The 23543-nt window shown below is 40.6% G+C and overlaps 1 protein-coding gene across 6 annotated transcripts in view; it reads left to right on the top strand.

Annotated features, from left to right (window-relative positions):
* The window catches only part of afap1 (actin filament associated protein 1), a 283153-nt gene extending 260224 nt beyond the window's left edge, over positions 1-22929 (top strand). For all 6 annotated transcript variants that reach the window (XM_073043105.1, XM_073043104.1, XM_073043107.1 and 3 more), the window contains 3 exons: positions 3631-3824; positions 14892-15056; positions 16028-22929. In XM_073043105.1, the coding sequence (XP_072899206.1) occupies positions 3631-3824; positions 14892-15056; positions 16028-16054 (386 nt within the window). In that variant the 3' untranslated portion in view covers positions 16055-22929. The remainder of the gene's footprint in view (positions 1-3630; positions 3825-14891; positions 15057-16027) is intronic.
* The last annotated feature ends 614 nt before the right edge of the window (positions 22930-23543 follow it).

Genomic DNA, 23543 nt, shown 5'->3' with positions numbered 1-23543 from the left:
CATACCAAGGGGCTGGAGACTACCCAGACAGTATATGAGGTGTTGTTCCTCCAACCGAAGTTTGGCCTCATCATGGCAGTAGAGGAGGCCATGTATGGACAGATCCGAATGGGAATGTGAAGGAGAGTTGAAGTGAGTGGCAACTGGGAGATCCTGTCTATTGTGGCGGATGGATCGTAGGTGCTCGATGAATCTGCGTCTGGTCTCGCTGATGTAGAGGAGGCTGCACCGGGAGTACTGGATGCAATAGATTACCCAAACAGACTCACAAGTGAAGTGTTCCCTCACCTGGAAGGACTGTTTGGGGCCCTGAATGGTGGTAAGAGAGGAGGTGTAGGGACAGGTATAGCACTTACACTTGCAGGGATAAGTGCCAGGTGGGAGATCTGTGGAGAGGGACGTGTGGACCAGAGAGTCGCAGAGGGAACGATGGAACGCAGAGGGCCAAAACAGAGTGGACAGGAATGACCTATTTTCTTTTAGGAAAGGTTGATTCGAAGTGTTTGGTTGAAGAACTGGAGAGTGTTTGAGGAAAATATTTTTCATTCAAAAATGGCCTCCATCAGTTCTGTAACTGTAGTTGGCAGTCTGGATTTCTTGCTTACAATAATTAAGTTTCCAACACTAAAGCATTTTCCTTACTTGTCAGCTCATCCAGGCTCTGTTCTATTGTGTTTTATGTTTCATGAATAATTGGAGCTAAATCCTGTTGCATCTTTAACAAGGTGTTTATTCTACACAAGAAGGCTGAGTTAAGGAGAATTTCGAGCCTACAGCACTATGCTGGGACTGAGGTAGCCATTTCCCACAAGAAGTTTCACCTCAAGTATGATTCTGTCAGCTGGAGATTTTTTTAGTATGGATCTTCACTGAGCACAGATTTCTGCAGGTGCTTGTTGTTCAGCATCTCCAGCAACATTAACTGTGTCCATTATTGGATCCAGTATTCTGATGAGATTGAGAGGTTCGAATCATGCTGGAACACAAACTGAGTCATTTGAATGCCTTATTAGAGTTATTGACGGTTCATTGCGACTTCAGGATTCATTTGTCCTGAACAGAGCTGCACAAAAACAGAGTCTTTAGACCACAATGTCTCGGCAACCATGATGCCAATTTTAATTCATCAGATCTGCCTGCACTTGGTCAATATCCCTCCATTCGCTGTTTGCTCGAGTGCCTGCCTAATTGCCTCTTAAATATTCCTATTTTATGTGCTTTCACCACTTCCCCGGCACCTACTGCTTTCTGTGTTTTAAAAAAACTTGTTTTGTAAATCTGGTACATCGGATTGGTATTGAGAACTGTGAGGTCATGAGCCAGGTGAAGGCAGGCGAAGGAAACTACCCTTGCCTTGTTGCGCACTGCTCCTGTATCGTGGAGGAATTTCCAGTTCCCACATTAACCTAATAAGCCACCTGGAACTCACCCAGGAGAGTTGTTAAGCTCTATAGCTTGTGATGTTGTCTGGTCCCAGAATAGTACTTGCAAGAAATTGAGTGATATGAGTTAATGTTGGTATGTGAGACCAGAGTTCAAAGCAGAGACTTGTCTCTGGCTTGCAAATTAGGAAGAACTAATACTATTCAGGTTGTCATGCTGGGGACTGTCCTCTATTATCAGCTCTCCACCACCAGGGTGTAGAACTGTCTCATATTTGTTTATGACATAGAAAGAGGACATTGGGTATATCAAGCTGACTCTCAGCTCGATCCCGTTAACTCCCCCACCTGTCTCACTGTAGCAATTTTCTCACACGTGGCCAGCCCCTCGACTGGGATTCTCATAACAGCCAACAACTTTACAGTATCCAATGAACCCAGCAGCCAACACATACTTGGGATTCAGGAAGAAACTAGACCCTGGGAACAGCCACATACAGCCAGTGAGACCATATGAGGACCACACAATGAAAAGTTTGGCGGTTGGAGTCACTGGACTACCATGCCACTGCTTGGATGTTATTTTATTGCCAATATTAAATGTTGGCACACGATGTTTACCAATGTTATGGCTCATAGCATCACAAGTAGTGTGCTCAGTTCTAGGCCACTTCATCTATAGTTGTTGTACCACTCCATGGGAGAGGGGATGTACAAACTGTTGTGAATATACCTGCAGATGCCAGATAGGTTGCTGAGAATATAATCAAGTAGAAAGCATGCACCAACTTTCCTTGGCTAACTCCATGAAGAGTGGAATTAGTCTATAATTGAATATAGACAATAGACATAATTATATATTAGCACATTTTGTGGCTTTGTGGCCTGATTCAGCCCCCAATAAAACGCTAGTTTAATCTGGAATGCAGGAGAGCACAGCACAGAAGTATCTGCAAGAGTTTAGAGTTATCAACCTAATAAAGCAACCACACAGGCTACATGATAACAGAGAAAGATCAAGCCTGAAATGGAGTGGTAGACGAGAGTTGATGCAGAGGGTTCTCAGCTCACTCTGGACAGCTCCACCAGCAGCCCAAAAACATTAACAAGAGGCTTGCCCTTTTTTATGTTCTCTCTGAGTCAATCCTGTCTTCATTTCTTCATCTTGTCGTATTGGTTGTGGAAAAATCCAATGTTGCAATTCCTCTTCTGAGTTCCAACACACCCGCTATTGCAGAAAAGAAGCTCAAATTCCTTCAACAGCCTCCCTTTCTGCTTGGATTGCAAGTATGCAGAAAGATTGACATTTCCCATGTTTATACGGAGACAGTGCTTCCTCTACAACTCGGAAGATCTTACTGTATATGATGATTTTTGCATAACTAGACAATAACCAATGGTGTTATTGTCATTTTTATGTGTATTTTTTATGATCACAAGACCCAGCTGGACATTAATAACTTAAAGTACTGCAGGTTACCGCATCAGCGAGTCACGTGTTGGCCAAGGAACTGAGGGAGCTGGAGCTGCCTGCATCAGTGAGGCGTTGTCAGTCCACGAAGGCAGTGTACAGTTAAACAGCGAGTGATCATCTCAGTCGCTTTTCTTGTGATTGCAAGATCCTGTTGGACATTGTTAATATGGAATGCTGCAAGACCGATTCTCTGAATAATTAGTGGATGGCAGGGCTGGATGGCAGTGGAGATGCATTACCTTGGTTGTGGTTAGGAGTAGGCCTCAAGCTGCAGTGTTGCCTGTTTGCATCTGCCCAGGGGAGGGGTGTCAGAGTCAGTGCACTCCACTAGAGGCGGTGTGGTGCAGCATCCAGGCTAGGGTCGGCATTGTTTGCTCGGCGGAGGACAGGCTGTGTTGTGTTCGACTGCAGACTGCTGCAATGTTCATGGACTCAGGGCTTGGACCTTACAGTATATTTTTGTGTGACTGTATTTTACTGATTCCTTATATGTTTACTGCTATCTTATATGTGTGCCTTGTGCTGTGTATGACTGTTGGTACTGTGTTTTGCACCTTGACTCCAGAGTAATGCTGTCTTATCTGGCTGTATTCATTGTTATTCATGTATGGTTGAATGAAAATTAAACTCGAATTTGAACTTGAACTATTAAACTTGGTAACTTCTAGAATCAAGAAAACTTGTGATCATTTTAACAATGCTCCAGCAGGGAATGGAGTAGACACATTTCTAAGATTCACTTTCATATATTATTGCTCTTTACATTTAATGTAGGTAAGAAGTCTCAGGTTGCTCTGGAGGCAAACCTAAAGAAACTGGAGGAGGAATGTAAGGCTAAAGAGGCTGAGCGTGTGAACCTGGAACTGGAGCTGACAGAGGTGAATGAAAGCTTGAAGAAAGCTCTTGCTGGAGGGCCCACACTGGGACTGACAATAGAGCCAAAGTCTTCAAGAACGTCTAGCCCACAGGTATAGGAAGCTGTATAAATATTATAAAAATAAATCGCATATTGGAGAAGCAAAAGGATCTATTTCTGTTGGTGATGTTCCTATTTGTAAATGAGACATAAAGTAAAGCACTGAGCAGGTCAGGCAGCACTTGTGAATAGAGAAACAGATTTAACTTCTCAGGGCGCAGGCTCCTCACCTGAACTGGAAAGTCAGTTGAGATTTGTAGAGAGTGTAGGGGAGGGGATTAGGAAGAAGGAATATCTCTTACTTACAAGAAGGGTTACTGTGCTGCCAGACTCAGAGAGAGTGGAATATGGGCAATTAGAGGGAGAGAAGAAACAGACCAAGGGCATGTTAAACCAGTGAAATGCAGGTCAGACCTGTTAAGAACATAGACAGTACAGCACAAGAACAGGCCACTTGGCCCACAATGTTATGCCAAACTAGCTAAAAAGTAAAAACCTCCAAAAAACTAATCCCTCCTACTTACAGTGTCAAGATCCCTCCACCTTTCTCATATCCATGTACATATCTAAATGCCTCTTCAAAGCTTCTAATGTGCTTGCTTCTACCACCATAATAGGCAGCACAATCCAGCCATCCACCACTCTCTGAGTAAAAGACTCACCCTTCACATCCCCTTTGAACCTGCACCTCTCACCTTCAATGCATGCTCTCTGGTTTTGGACATTTCTACCCTTGGAAGAATATATCCCCTGTTTACTTTATCAATGCCTCTCATAATCTTATAAACTCTATCACATCAAATATCCCTCGGTCTCCATTATTCCAAATAAACCAACCCAAGTTTGTCCAGCCTCTCATGACAGCACATGCCCTCTAAACCAGGCAGCATCCTGCTAAACCTCTTCAAAGCCACAACATCTTTCCTATAGTGGGGTGACCAGAACTGTGTGCAATACTCCCGATGTGGCCTAAGCAGAGTTTTATAAAGTCGCAACATAACCTCCTGACTTTTGAACTCGGTGCCTCGACTAATGAAAACAAACATTGCATAAGCCTTCTTAACCACCTGGTAACCACTTCTAAGGAGCTGTGAGGTTGGACCCCTCAACACTGTTGAGGGTCTTGCCCTTAAAGTGTACTCTTTCCTTTCATTTGCCCTACCGAGGTGCAACACCTCACACTTATCTGGGTTAAACTCCAGCTGTCATTTCTCTGCCTATATCTGCACAGATCTATATCATGCTGTGTTCTTTGCCAATCTTCTGAACTATCAGGCAGGGGGTGGAAACTGGAGTGAAGGGACTCAGTATAGGACAGATGGTAAATAGCAATGAAAGCATACAGTCAGACTGTCAGGAAGGACAGAAAGATGATAGGACAAAATTGCAGCCAGTAAGGTGAGCAATAGTGCATTAGGGATGCAAAATCAAAAAGGGTAGAAATAACGTCTTCAAAGTGTTATATCTCAGTGCACGGAGTATAAGAAATAAGGTGGATGATCTTTTTGCACTATTACAGATTGTTAGTTATGATGTTGTGGTCATCACTGAATCATGGCTGAAGGATGGGTGTAGTGGGAGCTGAATGTCCAAGGTTACACACTGTTTTAGACGGAGAGGAAGGTAGTCAGAGGGGGTGGCATGGCTCAAATCAGTAGAAAGATGTGACATAGGATTGGGAGATGTTGAATCCTTGAGGGTTGAGTTAAGAAACTTCAAGGGTAAAAGGACCCTGATGGCATTGTATACAGGCCCACCAAGAGTAGTTTGGATGTGGACCCCAGAATACAATGAGAAATAGAAAAGGCATGTCAAAAGGACAATGTTATGATAGTCATGGGAGATTTCAACATGCAGGTCGATTAGGAAAATCAGGTTGGTAATGGATCTCAAGAGAGTGAGTGTGTTGAATGCCTATGAAATGGCTTTTTAGATTAGTTTGTCATTGAGCCTACTAGGGGATCAGCTATACTGGATTGGGTGTTATGTAATGAACTGGAGGTGATTAGGGAGGTAAAGAACCCTTAGGAGACAACAATAACAATATAATCGAGTTCGACTTCAAATTTGATAGGGAGAAAGTAAAGTCTGACATAGCTGTATTTCAGTGGAGTAAAGGAAGTTACAGTGATATGAGAGAGAAGTTGGCCAAAGTAAATTAGAAGGACCTGTTAGCAGGGATGACAGCAGAATAGCAGTGGCTTGAGTTTCTGGGGAAAATGAGGAAGGTGCAGAATAGATGTATTCCAAAAACAAATAAATATTCAAATGGCAAAATAGCACAATCGTGGCTGACAAGGGAAATCAAAGCTAATGTAAAAGAAAAAGTTATAACAAAGCAAAAATTAGTGGGAAGATAGAGGATTGGGAAGCTTTTAAAAACCTACAGAGAGCAACTAAAAAAATCATTAGGAGGAAAAGATGAAATATGAAAGCAAGCTAGCAATCAATATCAAAGTGGATAGTGAAAGCTTGTTCAAGTATGTAAAAAAATAAAAGAGAGCTGAGAGTGGATATAGGACTGCTAGAAAATTAGGTCAGAGAAATAATAATGGCAAATGAACTAACTGAGAATTTTGCATCAGTCTTCACTCTGTGCCAGATGTTGAAGGGTGTGAGGGAAGTTACTATTACAAGGGAGAAGGTGCTCAAAATGCTGAAAGACCTGAGGGTGCATCAGTCACCTGGGCCGGATGAACTGCATCCTAGAGTTCTGAAAGAGGTAGCGATAGAGATTCGGTCTACATTTCCCAGAATTTTAAATAGAAGTACAACATTCAACCAGGACCTCACCTGTGCCTAGAGAGGACATGAAGGGACACATCAAGGCCCCAGCAGTCTCATCTCTCGCCTCCGTCAATAACCTCGCTGAGAGGTAGATCCCATCAGGCCTGGGGACTTATCCACCTTAGTACTCATTAGGAGGCCCAACGTTCCTCCTCCTTGAGCTCTAAACACCCTAACATATTTATACACTCACCACTGATACCCCGGTCCTCCATATTCTTTTCCTTGGTAACTACTGAAGCAAAGTACTCATTAGGTATCTTACTCACATTCTCTGCATGCAAGTGAACGTTTGTCTCTTTATCCTTGAGTGGTCCCACCCTCTCCCTAGTTATTCTCTTACTCTTGATGCATGTATAGAATGCCTTGGAATAGAATGTTTAATCCTACTTACAAGGACTTTTCATGGCCCCTCTTGGCTTTCCTAATTTCATTCTTCAGTTCTTTACTGGGTTCCTTATACTCCTCATGTGCTCCATTTAATCCTAACTTCTGAAGCTTTGCATACTTTCTCTTTTTCTTCTTGACTAAATTCATCATCTATCTTACAATCCCTGTCCTTGCTTCTAACAGGAACATTCCTTACCTGTACTCTGCAATTGAGCTTTAAGCACCCTCCACATATCTGCTGTGGACTCGACAGGAAAAAAAAAAGCTATTCCCAATTAACCCTTCTTAGTTCCTGTCTAAAGCCCTTGTAATTTGCCCTACTCCAATTTAAAACTCTCCCACAAGGATCATTATCTCTAGCTATCCTGAAAGTTAAGGACCTGTGGTCACTGTTCCCTAACTGTTCTCCTAGCTGGGCTCATTACCCAACACCAGGTCCAGTACAGCCCCTCCTCTTGTTGGACCGTCCACATATTGATCTAAAAAAAACCCTCCTGGAGATACTTCACAAGTTCTGCCCCATTAGAACCCCTTGCACTAAGAATGTTCCAGCTTATATTTGGAAAGTTGAAATCACCCATGACAACAACCCTATTATATTAACACATTTCCTAAGTCTGTTTACATATCTGTCCCTCATTCCAGGTGGCTCTCGGGGGGCTGTAGTACAATCCCATCAGTGTGATTGCACCCTTCCTATTCCTGAGTTCCACCCAAAGGGACTCAATGTCTGAACCCTCCATTATGTCTCCTCTAAGGACATCTGTGAGATTATCTCTGATTAGTAGTGCAACTCTTAACCTCCCCCTGCCTTTTACCTCCTCCGTTTTGGATACTGTTGGTGGGGATGACCTACCAGGAACAAGCTGCCGTGGTCCTGTCTCTGGCACTGAGGTTGGACCCTTGACTAGGAAGGGGAGGAGGGAAGAGAAGAGAGCGGTATTGATAGGGGATTCTATAGTCAGGGGGGCGGATAGGAGATTTTGTGGGGAAGATCGGGAGTCTCGGATAGTATGTTGCTTCCCTGGTGCCGGGGTCCGAGACATCTCAGATCGGGTGCAGGTTATTCTCGAGAGGGAGGACAAGAATCCAGATGTTGTGGTCCATGTAGGGACCAATGACGTGGGTAGGATGAGTGAGGGGTCCTGCGTAGGGAGTTCAGGGAGTTAGGTGCGAAGCTGAAGAGCAGGACCTCCAGGGTAACAATCTCAGGATTGCTACCTGTGCCACGTGCGAGTGAGGCAAGGAACAGGAGGATTATAAAGATTAATACGTGGCTGAGAGGATGGTGCAGGAGGGAGGGCTTCAGGTTTGTAGATAATTGGGCTTTGTTCCAGGGAAGGTGGGATCTGTTCCGAAGGGACGGTTTACACCTGAACTGGAGCGGTACTAACATTCTTGCAGGGAAGTTTGCTAGTGCTTCTTGGGGGGGGGGGGGGGGGTTTAAACTAAATTTGCAGGGGGTGGGGATCCAGAATGTGAGAGAGGATAGCGAGAGGAAGAATAAAGGACAGGTGGGGACTACACGGTTCCGGAATATTAAGTGTGTAGTAGAGGAAGGTGGGGCGGAACAAGTGATAAGGAGGACTCGTGTACAGAGGGATGGTCTGACGGAACATGGAGTTAAATGTGTTGAAAGAATAAGTAAATTTAGGAAGGACAACAAAATTCTAGGGGCATATAGCCCAATGGGAGTTCGGGGAGCTGAGTTAAGCACAATAGGCAGCGATTCAAACAGAGAGAGGAGAAATGGGTTAAAAATTCTATATCTGAATGCACGAAGTGTCAGAAATAAGGTGGATGAGCTTGAAGCCCAGGTGCAAATGGGTAACTATGATGTTGTTGGGATAACGGAGACATGGCTGCAGGGAGATCAGACCTGGGAAATGAATGTACAAGGGTATACGTGCTATCGTAGGGACAGAAATGTGGGCAGAGGGGGTGGAGTGGCCCTGTTGGTGAGGAATGAGATTCAGTCCTTTGCAAGGGGGGACATAGGGTCAGGAGAAGTGGAGTCTGTGTGGATAGAACTGAGGAACAGTAAGGGCAAAAGGACCCAAATGGGTGTTGTCTACAGACCACCAAACAGTAGCATGGATATTGGGTGCAAGTTGAATAGGGAGTTAACATTGGCATGTGGCAAAGGTAATGTCGCAGTAGTTATGGGGGATTTCAACATGCAGGTGAACTGGGAGAATCAGGTTGGTGCTGGACCACAGGATAGGGAGTTTGTAGAGTGCCTACGGGATGCATTCTTGGAACAGCTTGTACGAGAGCAGACCAGGGACAAGACTATTCTGGATTTAGTGTTATGTAATGAACAGGATTTGATAAGCGATCTCGCAGTAAAGGAGCCCTTAGAAGGTAGTGATCACAATATGATAAGCTTTTATCTGCAATTTGAGAAGGATAAGGGCAGCTCGGAGGTGTCAGTGTTGCAGATGAACAGGGGAAACTATGGAGCCATGAGGGAGGAGCTGGCCAAAGTTGACTGGACGGATAGCCTAGCGGAAAAGACAGTGGAACAGCAATGGCAGGTATTCTTGGGAATAATGCACAAGGTGCAAAATCAGTTCATCCCCCAGAGAAGGAATGATTCAAAGGGGGGGAAAGGGGCCACAGTGGTTGACAAAGGAAGTCAGAGATTGCATAGCATTAAAAAAAAAGGAAATATGACAGAGCTAAGGTGAGTGGGAGGACAGATGATTGGGAAGTTTTTAAGGAACAACAGAACTTAACTAAAAAGACAATACGGGGAGAAAAAATGAGATACGAACGCAAGCTAGCCAGGAATATAAAGGAAGATAGCAAAAGCTTTTTTAGGTATGTGAAGAGAAAGAAGATAGTTAAGAACAATGTTGGGCCCTTGAAGAATGAATTGGGTGAAATTGTTATGGGAAGCAGAGAAATGGCAGAAGAATTTAATGAGTACTTTAGATCTGTTTTCACTAAGGAAGACACAGGCAATCTCCCAGATGTATGGATGGGCCAAGGACATAGGGTAACAGAGGAAATGAAACAGATTGACATTCGGAAGGAAACGGTGATGAGAAGACTGATGGGACTGAAGGCTGACAAATCCCCAGGTCCAGATGGTCTGCACCCTAGGGTACTAAAAGAGGTGGCCCTGGAAATTGCAGATGCATTGGTAATCATTTTCCAATGTTCCTTGGATTCAGGATCAGTTCCTGAGGATTGGAGAATGGCTAATGTTATCCCACTTTTTAAGAAAGGAGGGAGGGAGAAAACAGAGAACTATTGACCTGTCAGCCTGACATCGGTGGTGGGAAGGATGCTAGAGTCCATTATTAGGGATGAAATAATGGCATATCTAGATAACAGTGATAGGATTGGGCCGAGCCAGCATGGATTTACCAAGGGTAAATCATGCTTGACTAATCTGTTGGAGTTTTTCGAGGATGTAACCAGGAAGTTAGACGGGGGAGATCCAGTGGATGTAGTGTACCTCGATTTTCAGAAGGCATTTGATAAGGTCCCACATAGAAGATTGGTGGGTAAAATCAAAGCTCAGGGCATCGGGGGGAAGGCATTGACATGGATTGAAAACTGGTTGGCAGATAGAAAGCAAAGGGTAGCAGTGAATGGGTGTTTCTCGGAATGGCAGGTGGTGACTAGTGGGGTGCCTCAGGGCTCGGTATTGGGACCACAGCTGTTTACCATTTACGTTAACGATTTGGATGAAGGCATAGAAAATAACATCAGCAAATTTGCTGATGATACTAAGCTGGGTGGCAGTGTGACATGTGATGAGGATGTTAGGAGAATTCAGGGTGACTTGGATAGGCTGGGTGAGTGGGCAGATACTTGGCAGATGACGTTTAATGTGAATAAGTGTGAGGTTATCCACTTTGGGAGTAAGAACAGGAAGGCAGATTATTATCGGAACGGTGTAGAGTTAGGTAAGGGAGAAATACAAAGAGATCTAGGAGTCCTTGTTCATCAGTCACTGAAGGTGAATGAGCAAGTGCAGCAGGCAGTGAAGAAGGCTAATGGAATGTTGGCCTTTATTACAAAGGGAATTGAGTACAAGAGCAAGGAAATCCTCTTACATTTGTACAGAGCCCTGGTGAGACCACACCTGGAGTATTGTGTACAGTTTTGGTCTTCAGGGTTAAGGAAGGACATCCTGGCTGTAGAGGAAGTGCAGCGTAGATTCACGAGGTTAATTCCTGGGATGTCTGGACTGTCTTACGCAGAGAGGTTAGAGAGACTGGGCTTGTACATGCTGGAATTAAGGAGATTGAGAGGGGATCTGATTGAAACATATAAGATTATTAAGGGATTGGACAAGATAGAGGCAGGAAATATGTTCCAGATGCTGGGAGAGTCCAGTACCAGAGGGCATGGTTTGAGAATAAGGGGTAGGTCATTTAGGACAGAGTTAAGGAAAAACTTCTTCTCCCAGAGAGTTGTGGGGGTCTGGAATGCACTGCCTCAGAAGGTATTGGAGGCCAATTCTCTGGATGCTTTCAAGAAGGAGCTAGATAGGTATCTTATGGATAGGGGAATCAAGGGATATGGGGACAAGGCAGGAACCGGGTATTGATAGTAATTGATCAGCCATGATCTCAAAATGGCGGTGCAGGCTCGAAGGGCCGAATGGTCTACTTCTGCACCTATTGTCTATTGTCCTCTACATGTTCTAAAACTTCAAAAAATTGGTACATTAATCACCCATTCCTGCCCCTCTCTCAAGTTTCTGAAATGGAAGTTTTAATGGAATATTGCAGCACCTTTGAGGATGAAACGGATTTAATGTTTCAGCTTGATTGACCATACATTAGAATGTGGAAAGGTGAGTAGGATGCGGAGAGAAAATTTGTGGGAGAGAGAACAAGAGAGAGCACTGTGGCACTGGAAGTCCAGGGCATCCATTCCAGTACATTGTAGCTTGTAGACAGATATGAACCAGTTCAGAAATGAGCATGATATATTATCTCCAAGATGTGAGGAGGCTTGTTTATTCCATACAAGGGTCTTTACCATACAAAGGTGCTTGAAAAAAATGTTCCCTGAATATGGAATTTGGATTTTATGAAGGAAAGATCAAAGATGTGAAATCCTTGTGGGTAGAGGTAAGAAACTGCAATGGTAAGAAGACCCTGATGGGAGTTATATACATGACCTCGAACGGTAGCCAGGATGTGGGCTGTAAGTTTCCATGGAATATAGAAAAGGCCTGTAATTGGGGGATTGGAATATGCAGGAAGACTGGGAAAATCAGGTTGGTGCTGGACCTCAAGGAAGGGAATTTGTAGAATGCCTGTGAGATGGCTTTTAGAGAGCCCACTAGGAGAAAGGCAATTCTGGATTGGGTGTTGTGTAATGAACCAGATTTGATAAGGTGAAGGAACCCTTAGGAGGCAGTGATCATAGTATCAGCATTACAATGGAGTAAAGAGAATTACAGAGGCATGAGAGAAAAGCTGGCCAAAACTGATTGGAAGAGGACATGAGCAGAAATGACAGCAGAACAGCAATGGCTGGAGTTTCTGGGGGCAATTCAGAAGGTGCAGAAAAGTTAAAGCATATGAGGCATGATCATATAGCATAATAACTCATCGGGTGATTGATAACTTCGTGCCCTAAGGTAGAAGGAGATGAGTTATTATTAACTTCAAACTTTCTGCTTAACCACTCAAAGAGTTGAACTGCATGTGCATGTAACGAGAGCTGTATAACTCATCTCCTTCTACCTTAGGCCACAAACTTATCAATCACCCCTGCTGTGAACACTTTCTGGAGGTCCAAGATCCATATGTTCCATGACCACTGGACTAAGTGTGTAAATGTAGGAGGGGACTATGTTGAAAAATAAATGTGCTAGGTTTTCTAAAATTGATTCCTTCTACCTTAGGCCACGGAGTTATCAATCACCCTGGTATGTCAAAGGTGAAGAAGTATTCTAAAGGGAGGATTGGGTAACTGTAGCTGACAAGGGAAGTTGAAGACAGCATAAAAGCAAATGAGAGGGCATATAATATAACAAAATCTAGTGGGAGGTTAGAGGATTGGGAAGCTTTTTTAAAAAAAAATCAGAAGGCAACAAAAAAGAAACACAAAGAGAGAAAAAATATGAAAGTAAGCTAGCCAAAAATATGGAAGCGGATACCAAAGTCTTTTCATACGTATAAAGATTCAAAGAGAGGTGAGAGTGTACATTGGACCACTGGTGGGTAACAAAGAATTAGTGGACAAACTGAATATGCATTTTATGAGTGCACTAACAGTATGCCAGGAATTTGAGAGTGTCAGGGGGCAGAAGTGAGTGTAGTTGCAATTACTAGGGAGAAGGTCCTTGGGAAGCTGAAAAATCTGTTGTTTGATAAGTCACGTGGACCAGATGGCCTACACCCCAGGGTTCTGAAAGAGCTGAAGAGATTATGGGGCATTAGTCGTGATCTTTCAAAATTCACTAGATTCTGGAATGGTTATGGAGAACTAGAAAACTGCAAATATCACTCCACTTTTTAAGAAGGGAGGGAGGCAGAAGAAAGGAAATCATGGGCCAGTTAGCCTGACTTCAGTGGTTAGAAAGATGTTGGAGTCCAACATGGTCTCCTTAAGGGAAAATCTTGCCTGACAAATCTGTTGGAATTCGTTGAGGAAATAACAGACAGGATAGACAAAGGAAAATTGGTGGATGTTGTGTACTTGGATTTTTAGAATGCCTTTGACAAGGTGCCATTCATGAGGCTACTCAACAAGGTTAGAGCCCGTAGTAATACAGGAAATATACTAGCACGTGTAGAAGATTGGCTGATTGGCAGGAGGCAAAGAGTCAGAATTAGGGGCCTTTTCTGGTTGCTGCCAGTGACAAGTGGTGCTTTACAGAGGCAGATATTGGGACCACTTCTTTTCAAGTAGTCTGTCACGGATTTTGATCATAGAATTGATGGCTTTTTAGCTAAGTTTGCAGATGATACAAAAATAGGTGGAGGGCAGGTAATTTTGAGGAAGCAGAGTCTGCAGAAGGACTTGAACAGATCAGGAGAAGAGGTAAAGAAGTTGCTGATGGAACATGAAGTGTAAGGTCATGCACTTTGGTAGAAGGAATAAAGGTGTGAACTGCTTTCTAAATGGGGAGGAAATTCTAAAGTCAGGAACTTGGAACTTGGGAATCCTCGTGTGGGATTCCCTAAAGGTTAGCTTGCAGGTTGAGTCGGTGGTAAGGAAGGCAAATGCAATGAGAGGGTTAGAATATAACCCTCTCAATATGGTGTTGGGACTTTATAAGGCATTGGTCAGTCTGCACTCGGAATATTGTGAACAGTGTTAGGCCCCTCACCAAAGAAAAGATGTTCTGCCATTGTAGATGGTCCGGAGGAAGTTGATGAGAATGATTCCAGGAATGAAAGGGTTATTGTATGGCTCTGGGCCTGTACTCATTTAATTTAGAAGAAGGGGGGGGGGGGGTCTCATTGAAACCTATTGAATATTGAAAGGCTTCAACAGAGTGAATGTGGAGAAGTTGTTTCCTCCAGTGGGTGGGTCTAGGACTAGCGGGGACACAGTCTCAGAATAGAGGGATGTTTATTTAGAACAGAGGTGAGGAGGAATTTCTTTATGCAGAGGGTGGTGACTCTGGAATTCATTGCTATGGTTGACTGTGGAGTCCAAGTTTTTGAGTATATTCAAAGCAGAGATCGATGGATTCCTGGACAGTCAGGATATCAAAAGTTACAGGGAGAAGGCAGGAGAATCGGGTTGAGAGATAATGAAAAAGCTATGATGGAATGGGACTAATTCAGCTCCTATGTTTTATAACATCCCAAGGTAAAACTGAAATAGAAATATTTAATTTCCCATGTTACTGTACAATCATAATTTTAGTAAACATTCTCTATGTATGATATGTCTAGTGGAGGAGAAGGGAATGCTAAATATGAAATTTATTATCCTGCATCGTTCCTTTCCACAGTCCCCTAACTTGATGCATCGTACCCTCGATAATTCTCCAGCTTCCAGCTGTGATACAAGTGACACTGAACCATCAGCATTGCCCGTAAATGCAGCCGTTCTTGGCAGAAGACCATCTTCCATGGTTTCTTCCCCAAGTCGAGGACACGTACGCAGGAAGGCCAAGGTAGTCTAGATCCAAATATTATATCACATTTTTCACAATAATTCCCCGTTGTCATTGTGCTGACCAGACTATTAGAATTTTTAAAATAAAACCACAGTGTTATCTTGTGAGACTTGTAGTGCTCTATCAGTATACAGATTTTGTTTCTCAGGCTGCATGTATCATTATGTCAGCTTTCATTGCCACATCACCAGCTCCTTTCCTCCATTTGGTTCCCTGCAGATTACTCTTCTGCACATGTCCATTGAACACCAGCCATCCCCATCCCAGTAAAATCACCCTTTATCCTCTCTACCAGCAGCCTGATTAAAGGTGGAATTAAATGGGAATTACACAATGCAAGCTGCAGTATATTCTATAAATATCACAAGAAAGCAACAACTTGAGAAACACGTTCAGTTCAGTTTATTTCCTATCTGATTTATTTTTCTATTGCTCGTCTCATTCATTAACCTCTGGATCTTTTAAATTACATTTCCCTCACCAGCCAAGAATAGATGTGTACGTTATTGATATCTCTTTGCTACTTGTGATTCTATAAGTTTAAGAAGGGTTGTCTCAGTTTTTCTTTAATAAGGTTGCTATTTCAATGATTTAAAAAATATCCTTTTGCAGGGGACTAAGTCTGGGTGACCCTATGATGCAAGTCATTTTAAGCAATTTCTTCAGATCAAGGACAACTTGTTTCCATTCTAGTCCTTAAGAGTGGAAGACAATTGTGTATGAATTCTTTAAACATACGATGGCTGTTACACTTTAGCTACCATGCATCATTGTTGGAGAGGTACAGGCAATTGAAGAACAAGCTCTTATGCACACCCAGGTTAAAACATCATGCAGTGACCAAGCAACATTTATATAATATTTTATTTTCTCTTAAAAATATTTAAAATAAACCAGATGAATTTCTAGAATGTAATCTGAAATAAATGTTTTAATAGCATTTGTCACATTTTTGTTTCTTTTTACAGGAGTGGGAGTTGAAGACTGGAACATAAAAATTAAAAAAGAGAAGAGTTCACAATTTTTTATATTTATTTCTCTAAACATAATGGTCCAGACCAGAAGCACTGTTACTGAGTCCTTTACTTCATTAAAAAACTATGCAGAGTTCATGGTCTTCACACTACTTGCTGAAAGTTAGCAAAAATTCTATGTTGAAGTGTAGTTTATAATTATATTGTCAATATAGGGTGATACTTAAATTGTGTCCAATGGACTCCTGACCTCAACTCAACTTCACCCTTCTCCCATCTATTGGCCATTTGTATCACTGCAGACGTAAACATCACACGCTTTTCTTTTTTAGTGATTGGATTTTATTGTCCAAAATTATTTTTCAATCTCAACTCTACAGTACAAATGAAATGCGTATTTATTACAAAAGAGGCATTTTAGATTGAAATTTTAAACTATGATTGTATAAGCACAGTGACTATTTTGTGTATGATGTTCCTCAAAGAAAAGTCTTCATAGTAAACCAATGGATCCCGTACAGTTTGCAGTTTCCACACAGTTTTGACAATTATAAGAATGCTGGAACATAAATGTGGTTTAGTTCTTATGTCCTTCACAATTGTCAGCCACTTCATTATACATAGCCATTATCTGTTCTTATTTTACACTGCCTATTGTCTGTTTTTATTGCACAGGGAAACATAACCTATGTTGTTTGTATCATACACACCCTTTATTGTACATTTCTTATCATCTGCTTGTATCACATATACTCTATGCTCTGTTTTTAATCATATACACCCTTAATCATATACGAGGGATGATTGATAAGTTCGTGGCCTAAGGTAGAAGGAGATGAGTTATTAACTTAAAACTTTCTGCATAATCAGTCAAAGAATTGAAGGACATGTAACAAGAGCTGTATAACTCATCTCTTTCTACCTTAGGCCACAAACTTATCAATCACCGTCTGGCGATCCAAGACACTGACTTCTACAAAGAAGGGATCCGTATGCTCTACGACTGCTGGACTAAATGTGTAAATGTAGGAGAGGACTATGTTAACAAGTAAATGTGCTAGGTTTTCTAAAATTGAGTCCTTCCTACCTTGGGCCACGAACTTATCAATCACCCCTCGTACTTCCCCTTGTCTGTTTTTATTGTAGACACCTTATTTAATGTTGGGAATAGGAACTGGTGCTCAAAGGAAGTAAACAGTTTTTTGCAATACATTATATTCATTCTTTAACGAGAAAATCACACTTGTTGTGCATACATTTTGGTTCCCAAAGCTGTTTGTTTAGATAATGGTTCCTTTCAGCATAATGTGCTGGCCATTTGTTCCGGTTTGAGTCATTCCTCAAAGTTACCTAGAATGGAAATGTCTGTGATGCACAGGTAATTTTTGACATATAGAAAAGCAACATTGATAAAAATTTAAACTTTGTTGTAAGATAGTTCACGTGCTTTTATAATTAAAAATGTAATTATGTATAATTTAATTTGAAATAAGACCATATTTAACATTTATTTGTCAAAACTCCCATTTAATTTCAATGGTGAAGAATTAATTATATGAAAAATGAAAAAATGTGAATTGCAAATACTAGTTTTAGACTAGGGTTCATTTTTTGCAAAAACATTGTAGTAATTCGATGAGCATTCTTGACTATCACATTATAGTCTTGGTGACTCTGGCTGAATTCTTGAATTATTTTTGTCTTACACAGTTTTCAATATCATTTGGTTCCTTATATATTAATCATGAAAGCATAAAATAGTGTAAAATTTAGTGGAGTCCACAGAGAGAAATGGTGTTGACTTTTCAAGTCTGTTCATTTTCTGTTTTCAGTGTAGAAGCCCAGTGTCCACAGGCTTTTGTTTATGCTTAGGAACATTGTCTTTTTGGTTCTTATTTGGCCATGTGATTTTTTTATTTTCTCAGACTAATCAGAAACAAACCTTTTGTGTAAAATTGCTGTACTCATGAAGAAACTTAGAAATTTGTGAATGATATATTGTGCATTACCGTATTGCTTCAAGTCACTTGTCTTAGTTTAATATGTTGAGAAAAAAATTATTACATGTGTCTCTGAAATAGTTTCATAAGAATATGGCAGCTGTACAGTATTTAGTAGCAAGTATTACGACTTTTTTAGTAAACATTCCAAAACTAACAATGTATATGTTAACAAAAAATGGTTCATCCAATTCTTGTGCCTTGTAATGCCCATTTTTTGTGCCAGTTCATAGCTCACCTCTTCCATCATCATTTTCAACCCTGATGCTCATGTCTCACTCTAGTCTCGCCCTCTCTACTGAGCTTCTAATTCCATCTCCTCTGTACTGATGCTCCTGTCCCACTCTAGTCTCGCCCTCTCTACTGATCTTCTAATTCCATCTCCTCTGTACTGATGCTCCTGTCCCACTCTAGTCTCGCCCTCTCTACTGATCTTCTAATTCCATCTCCTCTGTACTGATGCTCCTGTCCCAATCTAGTTTTGTCCCTTTCTACTTCCTTCTGCTTCTTGCACTTTTGTGGTTTCACTTGAAAGGCATTTTCCCTTCTATTGTGACTATTCCATACAGAAGTGAGTTTGCCTTCTCATTAACATCAGAGAAACCAATAGAAGTTAATCAAAAATTGTATCAGTTTAAGATCTCACCTGAAAATATGTTTCTCTAGGTAAAGGAAGATTTTGCTTTGCCTAGCATAACTTGTAGAAAGTCCACATCAGTTTTCTGGGATTAATCATAGTAAAAACTGCCAACTCTTCAAACTGCAAGTGTCAAGTGCTAGGGCAACAGCCTCATAAAATATATTGCACAGATATTCAGAGACATTCCTAACAATTCCTGAATAATTCTTACAAATTATTGAAAGGGATTCAATTTGCTTAATTTTACAGGCAACTTAGTGGAAGCATAAATTTCATATCACCAGATTAGGAGATAAAGATAAGCAAAATATTTACATTGTTTTAGAATGTTGCAACTTGTTTTTACTGCTGCTTGCCAAATAACATGGCAGACAACATTTCTCTGGCTGTCTGGCCGTAATGTGATGTGTAAAAACAACAAAAGTTATATGCACAGCTCATCAACACTTGTGTAATATCCATATTTCTAAAACACAGGGTAAATGCATGCAGGCTTTTTCACTGACATTGGGTGAGACTAGAACTAAAGGTCATAGGTTAATGGTGAAAGGTGAACATGAGGGGCATCTTCTTCACTCAGAGTGTTAAGAGTGTGGAACAAGCTAGCAGCAGACATTGTGGATGTAGGTTTGATTTCAACATCTAGAACAGATTTGGAAAGGTACATAGATGGGAAGGGTATGGATATCGAAGGTCCAGTGCAGGTCAATGGCACTAGGCTGAATAACAATATGGCATGGTGTAAATAGGCTAAAAGGCTTGTTTCTGTACTCTGTGACAATGGTTAGAAGTATTCATTACAGGCTTCCATTACAATCATTTGTGCAGATACCACAAATGTGAATTAAAACACAAGAGTATGGTTTGGGACTGGAAATTTGGAGTAGAAGTACATTTGGTAAAATTTATCGAGTAAAGCTGTTACTACACTAGAAAATAAACATTTTGCTTTCAGTCATGTTTAAATTCAACTGCAAATCTATTGCCAATAAGCATTAATTACCGCCCATGAAGACTAATAAAATCAAAGACAAATTCTTGGGCTAAGACGCACTGCAATAAAATTTGACCTGGGTGTGAAAAAATAAGTAAATTTCCATGCTTTGTATGGCTTATTTTTCTGTCACCAACTGAGAAATTCCACAGGTGAACATTGAAAGTATTTGCCATTTATACACTTTTATCCTTCAATGCCTGGGTGCAGTGTCCGGGATCAGGAAATGTGCCTATAAACTAGGTTTAATTGTTTCACTTCATTAAAGATTTCTTTGTAATAGTGTTAATAGTTATGGCATTGAGGCAAACATGCATGCCACAGCATCAAGTAGACTACAGAGTCACGCTTCTACTTCAGGGCTACAGAAGCAGACCTATAGGTCTAGTTTTGAACTCCACAACAAAATGGCCACCAGAGAATTGTAGTCAGGACCTTTTTGGTGGCTGTAGGCTGCCTCAGAAGAGCACAAGTCTTATTTCAATGTCTTGATGCCCTTTCTAGGAACTATTAATTTCCTCCCATTCAATCAGACTGCTAGGTGCATTTTCCATACTTATATTGGCCTAAAACTCATACCTAACTGCCTCTTGGAGGTTGCCAAAGAAATCTCGGCTTGAGTTTTTGCTATTGCCAACAAGTGGAATTGTAGGCAGCAACAGATCTGCATTGTGGATATTGGTCTCTTGCACTGGTAATTAAACATAGCTCACAGGGTCCCATAATGTCAATTCAGACACGGGAAACAAGCCACAATCAATTGTGCCCCTAGCCTATTATGGCATGCCAAAAGTTATAGGTTTGAACCTCTTTTTCCCCCAGAATATTTCATGACTTCTTTAATTGCTGTCTCTGCCAATAACATTTATTCTATTTAAATTAAACAATAATTGTCTTTATCTCTTTGATATATCATATGCCACAATTATATTAGTATCTCACGTTAGAGTTCTTAAAATTGTGCATCTTCTTTCTGGGTATTCCATTAGTGCCTCCAAATAATTGACTTTGTTCTGGCTACATTCTTGAAGGCCATCCTCCTCGATGTCAATATGCTTCTGATTTTTATATGACAGAGCTTTTTCTAGCTTCATTAAATCAACTGTTTTCAGATTTCACTGAGCCATTATACAGTTATTTTCAGTAGCTCTTTAGCAGACAGAGCACCTGCTGCAGGGGTATCATGACAGTTAATATTTATTTGTCTTTAATAATGAACTTGTGTATATGAAATATTAATTGAAAACTATAAATTTGAGATTATAAATGATCAGAAATGGATAATCCTCTCATTTTCCAGACAAAAGTAGAACCTAATCAAACATGTGCCGTAAAATATTCATTCTGTATTCTGAACTTACACCAATGTTTTGCTTTTGTAAATTATTATATATTTGTTAAAGTGTTATTTCTTTGTACGTTCATAAGCTGTCTTTATAAAGGCTTAAAACAATTGACGACGCTATGCACTTCTGTCCTTCATGACCTTGGTTTTCACAAGGTTGAACTTTCTTGGAGAGAAAGGAGAAACAGTTTGAGTTCCTGTCACAGAGCTGGGAACACAAATAGAGAACTTATGCAATTGGATGAAATACGTTTGCAAATTCTGTTGATTTTCATTCCGAACTTCAGCGTTAGAACTCCAAATTCATTAAAATGTGAACTCAGTGCAGCTAAAAAATGTGTAAATCTGGAATCCTCTCAAATTGTAGGTATTCCTAAAGCCTAAACACATTCCATTCAAATGCAATGGGGCACATACTCATTTAGTGCAATGATGTTGTAGTTGGGTCACTAAGAAGAAACCTAGTTCTTTCCCATCACCATTTTTGACCCAGTTTCCAAAGGCAGATCCAGCCTTAAGTAATAATTCTCAGTCCTCAACACTGCTGAGATAGCAAAAACATTAAAGCTTGAGGCTTCAGAACTATTGCCAGAAGTTTGATCAAACTGTAACTTATACACATAAAATGTTAGAAACAGTTATCTGTGGAATGAGAGATTGTTAAAATTTTAGGTTAAACACCATCATTAGACTTAAAATATTGTAATTTATTCTCTTTCCACGTGACAGGTTGAGAGTTTGTAGCATTTTCCATTTTTATTTTACAGATGACCAGTATCTGCTTTTTTGTTTTCCTTTAGTTTTTACAAATGAGATTTGCTTCTTTGGTCTGGTAGCATTACGTTGGAGAGCCTACCTTCACTTAGGGTGTTGAGGCTGGAGCCCCATAGGTCTTGGCAGTGCTCATTGACAGAGGTACAACTACAGCAGCAGAGACATTCTCCTTCCCCATATGCACCTGTTTCTGTGGTTTATTTCAGCAACAAATAGATGTAAATTCTTGCAGAATTATGTCTAATGAAAATGCATTCTTTTATCCTTTAAAGATTTAAAAGGCAAGTTAAACTTGAAAAGTGAGCAGACTTCAATTGTGTTTAAATCAAGGGCTGTAGATAATTTTTTTGTGTATTCAAACAGACCTAGAGGAATTTAGCAAAAAAGTGATCAGAATACTGTAATCACTAGACTCAATAGTCCATTTCACCTGAGTTAGGCAGTGGGAATCCAATGCTGCTGCTGATGTCTTGAAAGTACAATCAGTAAACAGTGGGGGAGCAGAACTGCTGGCAACTCTTTAACCAGAAGACTGTTGTTCAATGCTGTACCCTATCATTCATAGGAGTATCTTATAATCCCTATATTACCACACACGAACACAACACATAATAAAAGGGTGCCATTGAATTAAGTGGGAACTAGCAAAAGGAGACTGAAAACTGAGGTGTGAATGACAGAATGTGTAAATTTAAGCTAAAATAATGCCTGTCACCTCTGAGCGCCATTTATTTGTCATATTCTCCAGCTTGGATTGAGCTTTATGTTTTGAAATGGGCTTCCATTTTTGCGAACTCTCATTTCATTCTATGACTAAATATCATATATTACACAACCTACTAGTTTTTCAAATGTACCGATGACACGTGACTCTACCAAGGGATTTTCTAACCACAGCTTCACTGTGATGTAAATATGGCTTCTGATCTGCCTGTAGGACTAGACAAAATCTGAATTGTAACCTCGATATTACTTTTTAAATAAATCAAGTGTCAACAAAAGATCCTGTATAAACCAAGCTCGTATATGGCACAAGTATTTCTGCACCTTAGTGTTTTGTTACTTTTATTTGTAAACTGTTAATGTCTTTGTGTATTAGTCAAACAAGACTAAATTTGTATATTAAAGCAAAACAAATTGTAAAAAAAACAAATGATTTGCAATTTTTTCCTTCACTAATCATTCTAACTTGTGTCTCCCTGTTGAAATAGCATGCAGAAGAAACTCAATTTCTACACGTTTCCACAACAGATTATTTTATGATACAGAATCCTGGAAAAGTGCACCCATCATATTCTTGAAGTGTTAGTTTTATTCACAAATCATTTAAAATTGAAAATTTTCACTAAGTAGCCATGTAATATGTTCATTTTTGCTTTATTGAGAACTTTAGAATTTTAATTCAGATTTTTGGGATCTTTTCCTGGTTCCAGTATAACAATGATTTGCATAATCAGATTGAAATTAACTCAGCAAAATCATTGATTTATTTAATAGGCCTCTTTGTACCATCTCTTGTATTTTAGTTTTCTCTCAGATCTCTCATTATTTTCAATGCCTGCCATTGTCCATGCTGATGGAGTCTCAGTGATTAATTATTGCTTTCTACACACACATCAGATAACGCGTACAAATATGATACAATATCAAAAAGCAGCATCCCATCGAAAAATTAACTATATATCAAGAAGCTGAAACCTATAAGGAGCAGTAATACTGAATGTTGTCAACACTGAATTAACAACAAAAGAGAAGCC

The sequence above is a fragment of the Hemitrygon akajei genome, chromosome 4 (genome assembly GCF_048418815.1).
Source record: "Hemitrygon akajei chromosome 4, sHemAka1.3, whole genome shotgun sequence".
NCBI classification, from domain to species: domain Eukaryota; kingdom Metazoa; phylum Chordata; class Chondrichthyes; order Myliobatiformes; family Dasyatidae; genus Hemitrygon; species Hemitrygon akajei.
Note: the sequence above shows the minus strand (reverse complement) of the source record. Positions and strands in the feature narration are given on the sequence as shown.